At 46.6% G+C, this 12,494-nt stretch overlaps 1 protein-coding gene across 9 annotated transcripts in view; it reads left to right on the top strand.

Annotated features, from left to right (window-relative positions):
- The window catches only part of LOC106574090 (dynamin-like 120 kDa protein, mitochondrial), a 75,054-nt gene that overhangs the window by 37,614 nt on the left and 24,946 nt on the right, over positions 1 to 12,494 (top strand). For 8 of the 9 annotated variants that reach the window (XM_045697355.1, XM_014149639.2, XM_014149637.2 and 5 more), the window contains 3 exons: positions 4,082 to 4,198; positions 4,518 to 4,611; positions 6,652 to 6,762. In XM_045697355.1, the coding sequence (XP_045553311.1) occupies positions 4,082 to 4,198; positions 4,518 to 4,611; positions 6,652 to 6,762 (322 nt within the window). Of the gene's footprint in view, positions 1 to 4,081; positions 4,199 to 4,312; positions 4,405 to 4,517; positions 4,612 to 6,651; positions 6,763 to 12,494 lie in introns of all 9 variants that reach the window. The other variant, XR_006759779.1, reaches the window with a different exon arrangement.

Raw genomic sequence — 12,494 nt, 5'->3', positions numbered from 1 at the left:
CCTGGTAAGAACCTGGAGGGTCGAGGAGTGGATGTAGACCCTGTCCTGGTAAGAACCTGGAGGGTCGAGGAGTGGATGTAGACCCTGTCCTGGTAAAAACCTGGAGGGTCGAGGGGTGGAGGGGTGGAGATAGACCCTGTCCTGGTAAGAACCTGGAGGGTCGAGGAGTGGATGTAGACCCTGTCCTGGTAAGAACCTGGAGGGTCGAGGAGTGGATGTAGACCCTGTCCTGGTAAGAACCTGGAGGGTCGAGGAGTGGATGTAGACCCTGTCCTGGTAAAAACCTGGAGGGTCGAGGGGTGGAGGGGTGGAGATAGACCCTCTCCTGGTAAGAACCTGGAGGGTCGAGGGGTGGAGGTGGACCCTGTCCTGGTGAGAACCTGGAGGGGTGGAGGTGGACCCTGTCCCGGTGAGAACCTGGAGGGGTGGAGGTAGACCCTGTCCCGGTGAGAACCTGGAGGGTCGAGGGGTGGAGGTAGACCCTGTCCCGGTGAGAACCTGGAGGGTCGAGGGGTGGAGGTGGACCCTGTCCTGGTGAGAACCTGGATGGGTGGAGGTGGACCCTGTCCTGGTATGAACCTGGAGGGGTGGAGGTAGACCCTGTCCTGGTATGAACCTGGAGGGTCGAGGGGTGGAGGTGGACCCTGTCCTGGTGAGAACCTGGAGGGTCGAGGGGTGGACCCTGTCCTGGTGAGAACCTGGAACCAGGGGCCTCGTTTATCAACCGTGTGTAAATTTCTTACTAAATTCTAGTGTACGTGGAGATATACGCGTGTTTGCATTGATAAATTAGAGCCATATATTTGTGTGACTGTGAGCTACAGCCCGGCCTGGAAAACGCCCTCCGTTCATCTTTTTATGGTGAACATCCTTAACATCCATCGTGAACTTTTTACACGGACATCCTTATTTGCTGTATGATTTGGAGATGTTGGAACTGGGCCATGGTAGTTCCTAAAAGAAAGCGCAATGGGAAATTTGATCACATTTCTGTAGAGGTGTGGGTATAATGTTGCTGTGACTTTTACACAGTAAAAATGCATGCCTCCTAGTTAGTACCAAACACTGGCCACGCATTCTATTTGTTGTGTAGTGAGAATAGTTGAAACCAGTTATGTCAGAAATGGAGAGACGTCCTACAATTCTGATTTAGGCCTACAGTATGTAATATAAGTACAAGAAACATTAGGCGACATTCTGCTGTGTGATCTCCTTACCAACAGCAAATGTAGTTGTTTTATCATTAGGCCTTAAGTTTGTATTGTTTTATTAGCCTTCCATTATTATAATTCCTGTGCATCAAACACCTCCCATTTCCCCCAAACAAACCAGAAGCCAATTTGCTTGCAATAAAGTTGATCAACCTTCTAAAAGTTGGGTGCATGCATGGTTTGAGATTTGCATGAAGATACACACACACACACACACACACACACACACACACACACACACACACACACACACACACTTTCCCATCAAGTTCAAAATGGATAAATACCAACCTTTGCAGGTAGACTGGCGCACCTCACCTTTGATAAATGAGGCACCTGGAGGGGGCAATCACAGTAACATCTCTCTTTCTCGCTATACCTCTCTCTACCTCTCTACCTCTGTCTCTCTTTGTAACATAACCACACCTGTAGGGTCAAGATACAGTATAGGGGGCGTGCCCTCTAGTAAGATGTTGTATCTTAATCTATGTATGTATGTATGTATTCTGTGTTTTGACACTTTCTATCAGACTAGGGATGGGCATTTTACATTTTTTTGACTGTTCCAGTAATCACATTATTAGTTTTTTAATATATGCCATTTATCTACTCTATATGCCAACAGTGCGCAATGCCTAATTCATCATAACCGTGACAGATAACAAATCTTAAATGCATATATATATATATTTTTTTTAGTCAAAAAACAATTGCCATTTAATATTAATGTATTGAAACCGTAATATCAACTGGTTATATTATCATTGTTAACAAACAGGCACTAAAAAAAAGGCACTAACCTCAGCAGTGGTGCTTGTCTCCTCACTTCTATTAGACGAGGGCTGTTCTCTCGTCTTCCTCACTTCTATTAGACGAGGGCTGTTCTCTCGTCTTCCACACTTCTATTAGACGAGGGCTGTTCTCTCGTCTTCCACACTTCTATTAGACGAGGGCTGTTCTCTCGTCTTCCTCACTTCTATTAGACGAGGGCTGTTCTCTCGTCTTCCTCACTTCTATTAGACGAGGGCTGTTCTCTCGTCTTCCTCACTTCTATTAGACGAGGGCTGTTCTCTCGTCTTCCTCACTTCTATTAGACGAGGGCTGTTCTCTCGTCTTCCACACTTCTATTAGACGAGGGCTGTTCTCTCGTCTTCCTCACTTCTATTAGACGAGGGCTGTTCTCTCGTCTTCCTCACTCCGCTGCTGCCTCGTTGTTCTCAACACCAATATTCTGTTTAACTTCGCTATTATGTACTTAGCAGCATGGTTGAGGAAAAGTCGCCAATTCAGCAGCACACGGATGTTTCAGAACAGCGAACGCTATCCAAAACGGGAGAAAGAGCATTTGTTATAAAATAATACAAATGTTATTAGTGTTGTTCTTATGTAATATAACCTCATACAATTTCAGTAGCACATGTCTTACTTAGAGTGATGGACTGTGCCATCCTCACGGCCTCCACAATGGTTGAGTCCACTCAGACTAGTTCCAATCAGACAACTATCTTGTACACCATTTTTGGGGGGGTCTACTGCTTGACTAAAAATCTTGGTCGACCAACAGCCTGTCGACCAATCAATAGACCAGTCAACTAACTGGGGTCACGGGCCCTACAGTCAAGACAACTATTTTATAGCAAAAAACATGATGTAATATAACAGAATAGAACAGAATATTTTTCAAAATAGAAAATGTTGGCTGTGTGAAGTGATGCTCTTCTGGGAGAGTTATTCTCAAAAAAGATTTCAGGGTTACAAACCAAAATTTGTCGTCTTTTTGCTAAAGGCCTACAGACATTCGATTTATTTTATTTTGCGTGTTGTTTGTAGTTTTCTGAATGTATTAACAGTTCTACATTGAACACTGGCTGCATGGTGATGAATTACGGCCACTACATCTATTTGATGAGTAGGCCTAGACTTAATGACTCTGAAAGTACGCTCTTTCTCTTCATCAAACTGTTTTGACATATTTTCAGTGTGGAACCTGTATGTTTAGTGGGGTTATAGCCTACGCTAACCTGTTCTAAATGGTACTAGCAGTTCGCAAAGTAGCCGAAGTGGAAAATAGACGAGAAGCCATTATTCCCAAACTGCAGCTCGGTGTTTGAACACATTTCTGTACTTCAATTAACCAGTTCATTTTCAATTCGTGATAAAACTGTTGTCGTTTGGCATGGAATGTAGCTTGTGTATCCCGTCAGTTAGAGGGATTTTTTTATGCCCACCTTACAGGCATTTATTTCTGTAGGCCTAACTGGAGCTTGTGTGCAAACTCGGCGTGTGTGTGTGTGTGTGTGTGTGTGTGTGTGTGTGTGTGTGTGTGTGTGTGTGTGTGTGTGTGTGTGTGTGTGTGTGTGTGTGTGTGTGTGTGTGTGTGTGTGTGTGTGTGTGTGTGTGTGTGTGTGTGTGTAGAGGGAGCGGTCGGAACGCGTTTGAGTGAGTGAAACATGGAGGGGAAAGGGAATTGTGGGAGAACTGTGTGATGCTTGCCTTGGTTTCTTTTTTGTTGTGCCCCGCAAATGAACATTGTCTTCAAGACAACATTTCATTTATTTTTTCTCGGGACAAGCCACAAAGCACATTCCACCAGTTACTTTTACAGTATTTGAAAACAATGATCTCTAGTTAAATATGGATTTTTGACGTCGTCTGTTTGAGTACTCATACATATTCTTACTTCAGACAGTAATGTAATCAGAGAGGGAGACAAGCAGGTGTGGGAAAGGCGGGTATTGAACCCCCTCTCCGTTGGGGTTGTATATGTGACGTGCCAGGAAGAGTTACCTCTCGACCACAGCTCTGCACATCTTTTACCTATAAATTACCCCTCTCACTCCGGTTCCCTCTTTTACTTCCTGTATTTCTAGATCAAGGACACGTGGCACCAGCTGTACCGACGTCACTTCCTGCAGAAGGCGCTGCATCACTGTAACCTGTGTAGACGAGGCTTCTACTACTACCAGAGACAATTTGTTGACTCGGAGGTAAGGGACCTGGGCTCTTTGGTAAGCTGCCAGAGTTAGCTGATTTCAGAGGGAAGTTATGGGCGTAGGTTTGCAAAATTCCAGTAACTTTCCCAACGTTCTCTGTATTTCCAGAAATCCCGGTTGGCAGATTCCTGGAAAGGTTTTTGGAATATCTTGGAAATCTGGGAAAGATATTGGAATTTTGTAACCCTTTATGGACTGTAGTAAGTTGTCCATCTACAGTACTTCCTGTTGTCTCTGACTGTTGCATGTAACTTAATAATATAATACGTGCCCTGTCTCAGTGCATGATTATCATGTTTCTCTCTCACCACAGCTGGAGTGCAATGATGTAGTCCTGTTCTGGAGGATTCAGAGGATGCTGCTCATCACAGCCAACACACTCAGACAGCAGCTCATCAACACAGAGGGTAGGCTGGGACTTGGGTATAGATCTGGGGCTGTGTTACAGGGCTGTATAGGCCCCTGTCTGGAGGCCTGTCTGGAGGCCTGTCTGGAGGCCTGTCTGGAGGTCTGTCTGTCTGTCTGGAGGCCTGTCTGGAGGCCTGTCTGGAGGCCTGTCTGGAGGCCTGTCTGGAGGTCTGTCTGGAGGTCTGTCTGGAGGTCTGTCTGGAGGCCTGTCTGGAGGCCTGTCTGGAGGCCTGTCTGGAGGCCTGTCTGGAGGCCTGTCTGGAGGCCTGTCTGGAGGTCTGGCCTGTCTGTCTGGAGGTCTGTCTGGAGGTCTGTCTGGAGGCCTGGCCTGTCTGTCTGGAGGCCTGGCCTGTCTGTCTGGAGGCCTGTCTGTCTGGAGGCCTGTCTGTCTGGAGGCCTGTCTGGAGGCCTGTCTGTCTGGAGGCCTGTCTGTCTGGAGGCCTGTCTGTCTGGAGGCCTGTCTTGTCTGTCTGGAGGCCTGTCTTGTCTGTCTGGAGGCCTGTCTTGTCTGTCTGGAGGCCTGTCTTGTCTGTCTGGAGGCCTGTCTTGTCTGTCTGGAGGTCTGTCTGGAGGTCTGTCTCTCTCTCTGGAGGTCTGTCTCTCTCTCTGGAGGTCTGTCTGTCTCTCTGGAGGTCTGTCTGTCTCTCTGGAGGTCTGTCTGTCTCTCTGGAGGTCTGTCTGTCTCTCTGGAGGTCTGTCTGTCTGTCTGGAGGTCTGTCTGTCTGGAGGCCTGTCTGGAGGTCTGTGTCTGGAGGCCTGTCTGGAGGTCTGTGTCTGGAGGCCTGTCTGGAGGTCTGTGTCTGGAGGCCTGTCTGGAGGTCTGTGTCTGTCTGTCTGGAGGTCTGTGTCTGTCTGTCTGGAGGTCTGTGTCTGTCTGTCTGGAGGTCTGTGTCTGTCTGTCTGGAGGTCTGTCTGTCTGTCTGGAGGTCTGTCTGTCTGGAGGTCTGTCTGTCTGTCTGTCTGGAGGTCTGTCTGTCTGTCTGGAGGTCTGTCTGTCTGGAGGTCTGTCTGTCTGGAGGTCTGTCTGTCTGGAGGTCTGTCTGTCTGGAGGCCTGTTTGGAGGTCTGTGTCTGTCTGTCTGGAGGTCTGTGTCTGTCTGTCTGGAGGTCTGTGTCTGTCTGTCTGGAGGTCTGTGTCTGTCTGTCTGGAGGTCTGTGTCTGTCTGTCTGGAGGTCTGTGTCTGTCTGTCTGTCTGGAGGTCTGTGTCTGTCTGTCTGTCTGGAGGTCTGTGTCTGTCTGTCTGTCTGGAGGTCTGTGTCTGTCTGTCTGTCTGGAGGTCTGTGTCTGTCTGTCTGTCTGGAGGTCTGTCTGTCTGGAGGTCTGTCTGTCTGTCTGTCTGGAGGTCTGTCTGTCTGGAGGTCTGTCTGTCTGTCTGGAGGTCTGTCTGTCTGTCTGTCTGTCTGGAGGTCTGTCTGTCTGGAGGTCTGTCTGTCTGGAGGCCTGTTTGGAGGTCTGTGTCTGTCTGTCTGGAGGTCTGTGTCTGTCTGTCTGGAGGTCTGTGTCTGTCTGTCTGGAGGTCTGTGTCTGTCTGTCTGGAGGTCTGTGTCTGTCTGTCTGGAGGTCTGTGTCTGTCTGTCTGTCTGGAGGTCTGTGTCTGTCTGTCTGTCTGGAGGTCTGTGTCTGTCTGTCTGTCTGGAGGTCTGTCTGTCTGGAGGTCTGTCTGTCTGGAGGTCTGTCTGTCTGGAGGTCTGTCTGTCTGGAGGTCTGTCTGGAGGTCTGTCTGGAGGTCTGTCTGTCTGGAGGTCTGTCTGTCTGTCTGGAGGTCTGTCTGTCTGGAGGTCTGTCTGTCTGTCTGTCTGGAGGTCTGTCTGTCTGTCTGGAGGGAGGCCTGTCTGTCTGGAGGCCTGTGTTCCCTTTATCTTTGATGTCTGACATTTTGTGTGTGTGTGTGTGTGTGTGTGTGTGTGTGTGTGTGTGTGTGTGTGTGTGTGTGTGTGTGTGTGTGTGTGTGTGTGTGTGTGTGTGTGTGTGTGTGTGTGTGTGTGTGTGTGTGTGTGTGTGTGTGTGTGTGTGTGTGTGTTTTGCGTTTGCACACTCAGTACGGCGCCTGGAAAAGAACGTGAAGGAGGTGCTGGAGGACTTTGGTGAGGACAACGAGAGGAAGGTCCACCTCATCACCGGACGCAGAGTACAGCTGGCAGAAGACCTTAGTGAGTCACCTAAACACACACACACTGGGTACACACACACACTGGGTGTATACACACAGACTACATTACACCAATTTGGGTTTAACCAGAATGGTATCGTTAGTCACATTTGGGTTTAACCAGAATGGTATCGTTAGTCACATTTGGGTTTAACCAGAATGGTATCGTTAGTCACATTTGGGTTTAACCAGAATGGTATCATTAGTCACATTTGTGCTGGTCCCTCCTGCTTATGCCTTACTTAAGCAATACGTTCCGAGGGGGTGGGGTATATGGCCAATATACCACGGCAAAGGGCTGTTCTTTGGGACAACAAAACACGGAGTGCCTGGATACAGCCCTTAGCCGTGGTATATTGGCCAGATACCACAAACCCCCGAGGAGCCTTATTGCTATTATAAACTGGTTACCAACGTAATTAGAGCAGTAAAAATAAATGTTTTGTCGTACCTGGCTTTCAGCCAATCAGCATTCAGTGTTTGAACCGCCCAGTTTATAATAGTGAAAAGATTACTACCTATATTATGGAAAATAATAAATAATTTATATTATAGTGATAATATGAGGAGCAACAGACTTTTTCTGCAGATAAATGAATGTGAATGTTTTGAATGTGATTGAATCGGCTGAGTTTTCTTTGATGTGATGGCACTGTAAATAGTTTTTAGTGCAATATACCAGACACCACTAGATGGCAGTGGTGTTTTTATCTTTGTATTTATTATGGATCCCATTAGTTCCTGCCAAGGCAGCAGCTACTCTTCCTGGGGTCCAGCTAACTTAAGGCAGTTCTACATGTAAAAAAAAAAACATTCAAAGACATTCACAACAGATTTCACAACATACTAAGTGTGTTCCCTCAGGCCCCTACTCTACTACCACATATCCACAACACAAAATCCACGTGTACGTGTGTGTTATCGTGTGTTTGTATGCATGTGTCTGTGCCTATGTTTTTTGTGTTGCTTCACAGTCCCCGCTGTTCCATAAGGTGTCTTTTTTTAAATCTGTTTTTTGAATCTAAATTTACTGCTTGCATGAGTAACTTGATGTGGTATGCAGTTCTAGGTTGTATGAACCCCCCCATTCTGCACTAACTGTCATTTTTATTCAGACATTTGGAACATCACCTGTAAATAATCATGACATTTCAAACTATATAAATATAAAAACATATACAAAAATAAGATTCATAAATATCAAAAAGAATTAACAAAGACAAATAGAAACACATTGTAGTATATAAATACAAATAAAAAGATAATTTAATTAATACACTTACCCTATTGCTAACAAATAAAACTAAATTGCACAAATCCTAAATCACACAAGTAGAATAACACACTTATAAAGAGAACCTGATTATTACACTATTACCCTAGTGCTAACAAAAAACACAACTAAAACTAAATTGCACAAATCCTAAATCACACAAGTAGAATAACACACTTATAAAGAGAACCTGATTATTACACTTGAAACAAGAAACACACAAACTAAATTGCACATCTAATTGCATTAGTACTGTACAAAGTTAGAGGTCCACTATTTGATAGATTCCCCTGCTCCCCCTACCTCGGGCTTCCAGTGGGGAGACCAGAGGTCAACCTACCCCTGTCCCCCTCCCCATCTCGTACTTCTGAGTGGGAGACCTTCCCAGGCAGTAGCCTGCCTAGCTCACAAACCAGAATCAGGGCGCCCACTCCGACAAGGTTAATATACCCACAGTCCCACACGGTGACATGATATCATTGACATGACGTGCAAACGAGCGATAGAAAACTGGTCGCACAAATGTCACCATTCCGAATATTGTATATCATTTATTTATTTATTTTGTGCGGGTGCCCCGTGCCGCCCATGTAGGCCATACCTAAATCGGCCACTGCATGTAGTCATGGTTACCATGAAGAAGAGGTGAAGGCATCACTCATTGGACAGGGTCGAGTGGATCTCTCTCCTGTTTCTGTTACTGCTACAGATTGACAGCTGCTGAGAAGGAGGGTGTCTGCTTTTTCATTTTTATTTATTTCAACTTTATTTAACTAGGCAAGTCAGTTAAGAATAAATTCTTATTTACAGTGACTGCCTAAGAAAAGGCAAAAGGCCTCCTGCTGGGACGAGGTGACCTCTTAGACACTGGCTGACCACTGTGTATCTTATTTACCTATAGCTTATACATGTGCCTTCCATTGGGAAAGACACATTCTCTCCTTCAAGAAACACACGTTCTTTCTCTTGATCCTCGTTCTCTTTCCTCTTCTCTCTTCTCTCTCTTGCCGTCTCTCTATCGCTCTTTCCACACCGTCTCTCTCTCGCTCTTTCCACGCCGTCTCTCTCTCGCTCTTTCCACGCCGTCTCTCTCGCTCGCTCTTTCCACGCCGTCTCTCTCGCTCGCTCTTTCCACGCCGTCTCTCTCGCTCTTTCCACGCCGTCTGTCTCTCGCTCGCTCTTTCCACGCCGTCTCTCTCTCGCTCTTTCCACGCCGTCTCTCTCTCGCTCTTTCCACGCCGTCTCTCTCTCGCTCTTTCCACGCTGTCTCTCTCTCGCTCTTTCCACGCCGTCTGTCTCTCGCTCGCTCTTTCCACGCCGTCTGTCTCTCGCTCGCTCTTTCCACGCCGTCTCTCTCTCGCTCTTTCCACGCCGTCTGTCTCTCGCTCGCTCTTTCCACGCCGTCTGTCTCTCGCTCGCTCTTTCCACGCCGTCTGTCTCTCGCTCGCTCTTTCCACGCCGTCTGTCTCTCGCTCGCTCTTTCCACGCCGTCTGTCTCTCGCTCGCTCTTTCCACGCCGTCTGTCTCTCGCTCGCTCTTTCCACGCCGTCTGTCTCTCGCTCGCTCTTTCCACGCCGTCTGTCTCTCGCTCGCTCTTTCCACGCCGTCTGTCTCTCGCTCGCTCTTTCCACGCCGTCTGTCTCTCGCTCGCTCTTTCCACGCCGTCTCTCTCGCTCGCTCTTTCCACGCCGTCTGTCTCTCGCTCGCTCTTTCCACGCCGTCTGTCTCTCGCTCGCTCTTTCCACGCCGTCTGTCTCTCGCTCGCTCTTTCCACGCCGTCTGTCTCTCGCTCGCTCTTTCCACGCCGTCTTGCTCTCTCTCTCGCTCTTTCCACGCTGTCTGTCTCTCTCTCGCTCTTTCCACGCTGTCTTGCTCTCTCTCTCGCCCTTTCCTCGCTGTCTCTCTCTCCATGAGGCTTGAGACCTCACTTGCTTCTCTCAGGAGAGGAGGTGGAAAGAGAGGAAGGGAGATTGTCAGGCAGCAGTAGCTAACCGTATGCTGCCTGCCACCTGTCATGTCCACCCTCCCAGCCCTGCTCCCTGGTAAGAAGCCCTACTGATTAAACACAGCAATTTGTGGAGTGGCTGACAAGCCCAGACTAGCTCTCACTCACACGAGCCTCACACCGCCAGCCCGCCCTCTCGTACACCACCCTCCCGCCCTCTCGTACACCACCCACCCTCTCACAGTCCGATAACAGAGGAAGCACATCTTTTTTATGCTGCCACATGATCATGTGGCAGGTGACACATTGCTTCTTCAATATCTTGACATTTAGGAACCGTATCAACGGTGGACTAATGAAATAAATACCAGAAGATCGTTTTTGAATGGTATTTTCCTATAAGTGTGCATTAGTGAAGCAGCACCAGAGTCCTGCTGCCAGGCCCTTGTTGTCTTGGTTTCTACACACACACACACACACACACACACACACACACACACACACACACACACACACACACACACACACACACACACACACACAGTGTTAGAAAAATAAGGGTGCTGGGCTCTCTCAAAACCAATCAGGGCACCCTTATAAGTCACAAGTCAATGTTTAGTCAATTTGAACCCTAGACACACACACACCCTCACACTAACACTAGACTGTTGTTATTTCCCTCTAAGTTTGGTGAAGGTGTCTGCATTGCTAAAGCCTTCCACCTGCAGCTATTGATGTTGTGTTGTAGAGGAGCTAATGTCTCACTGCTACCTGGGTGCCAGCTAGGTAGACAGGTATTCAGGTGTTGCCTTAAACGTACACATCTCTCTTTCACTGTGTGCCACCTGGCCGCCAAAGAAGAGGCGACTCTGGGATGCTGTCCTTCTAGGCAGAGTTGCAAAGAAAAAGCCATATCTCATACTGTCCCCCAAAAAATGTAAGATTAAGATGGGCAAAACAACACAGGCACTGGACAGAGGAACACTGCCTAGAAGGCCAGCATCCCGGAGTCGCCTCTTCACTGTTGACGTTGAGACTGGTGTTTTGCGGGTACTATTTAATGAAGCTGCCAGTTGAGGACTTGTGAGGCGGCTTGTTTCTCAAACTAGACACTGTATATTTCCTGTTGCTCAGTTGTGCACCGGGGCCTCCCACTCCTGTTTCTATTCTGGTTAGAGCCAGTTTGCTCTGTTCTGTGAAGGGAGTAGTACACAGCGTTGTATGAGATCTTCAGTTTCTTTGCAATTTCTTGCATGGAATAGCCTTCATTTCTCAGAACAAGAATAGACTGACGAGTTTCAGAAGAAAGTTATTTCTTTCTGGCCATTTTGAGCCTGTAATCGAACCCACAAATGCTGATGCTCCAGATTCTCAACTAGTCTAAAGAAGGTTTTATTGCTTCTTTAATCAGAACAACAGTTTTCAGCTGTGCTAACATAATTGCAAAAGGGTTTTCTAATGATCAATTAGCCTTTTAAAATGATAAACTTGGATTAGCTAACACAACGTGCCATTGGAACACAGGAGTGATGGTTGCTGATAATGGGCTTCTGTACGCCTATGTAGATATTCCATAAAAAATCTGCCGTTTCCAGCTACAATAGTCATTTACAACATTAACAATGTCTACACTGTATTTCTGATCAATTTGATGTTATTTTAATGGACAAAAAAAATGTGCTTTACTTTAAAAAACAAGGACATTTGTAAGTGACCCCAAACTTTTGAACGGTGGTGTATATATTTTTATGGCCCACTAGACAACTGTCTTATTCGCGCCCATCTTACTAAACTAATCGATTGCGGAGGTTCGGGGATGGCACAGTCCAAGAAGGGGAATGTGGCTGCACGATGCACTACTCTCTCCAGAATGCGGGCTCTCCCCCCAATTTGTGCACATTCATTGTTTATCTTTATTGTGTGAATTATTTGCGTTTTGATTGCTAGTCTATCCATTCCCCCTTACATGTATCACCAGTAGTACATTTGAGGTCAACCGATTAATCGGAATGGCCGATTTAATTAGGGCCGATTTCAAGTTTTCATAACAATCAATAATCGTCATTTTTGGACAACGATCATTGCCGATTACATTGCACTCCACGAGGAGGCTGCGTGGCAGGCTGACTAACTGTTATGCGAGTGCAGCAAGGAGCCAAGGTAAGGTGCTAGCTAGCATTACACTTATCTTTTAAAAAACAATCAATCTTAACATAATTACTAGTTAACTACACATGGTTGATGATATTACTAGTTTATCTAGCTTGTCCTGCGTTGCATATAATCGATGCGGTGCCTGTTAATTTATCATTGAATCATAGCCTACTTCGCCAAACGGGTGATTTAACATGCGCATTCGCGAAAAAAGCACTATCGTTGCACCAATGTGTACCTAACCATAAACATCATCGCCTTTCTTAAAATCAATACACAAGTATATATTTTTAAACCTGCATATTTAGTTAATATTGCCTGTTAACATGAATTTCTTTTTACTAGGGAAATTGTCACTTCT

This window comes from Salmo salar, chromosome ssa16 (genome assembly GCF_905237065.1).
Source record: "Salmo salar chromosome ssa16, Ssal_v3.1, whole genome shotgun sequence".
Classification (NCBI taxonomy): Eukaryota; Metazoa; Chordata; class Actinopteri; order Salmoniformes; family Salmonidae; genus Salmo; species Salmo salar.
Note: the sequence above shows the minus strand (reverse complement) of the source record. Positions and strands in the feature narration are given on the sequence as shown.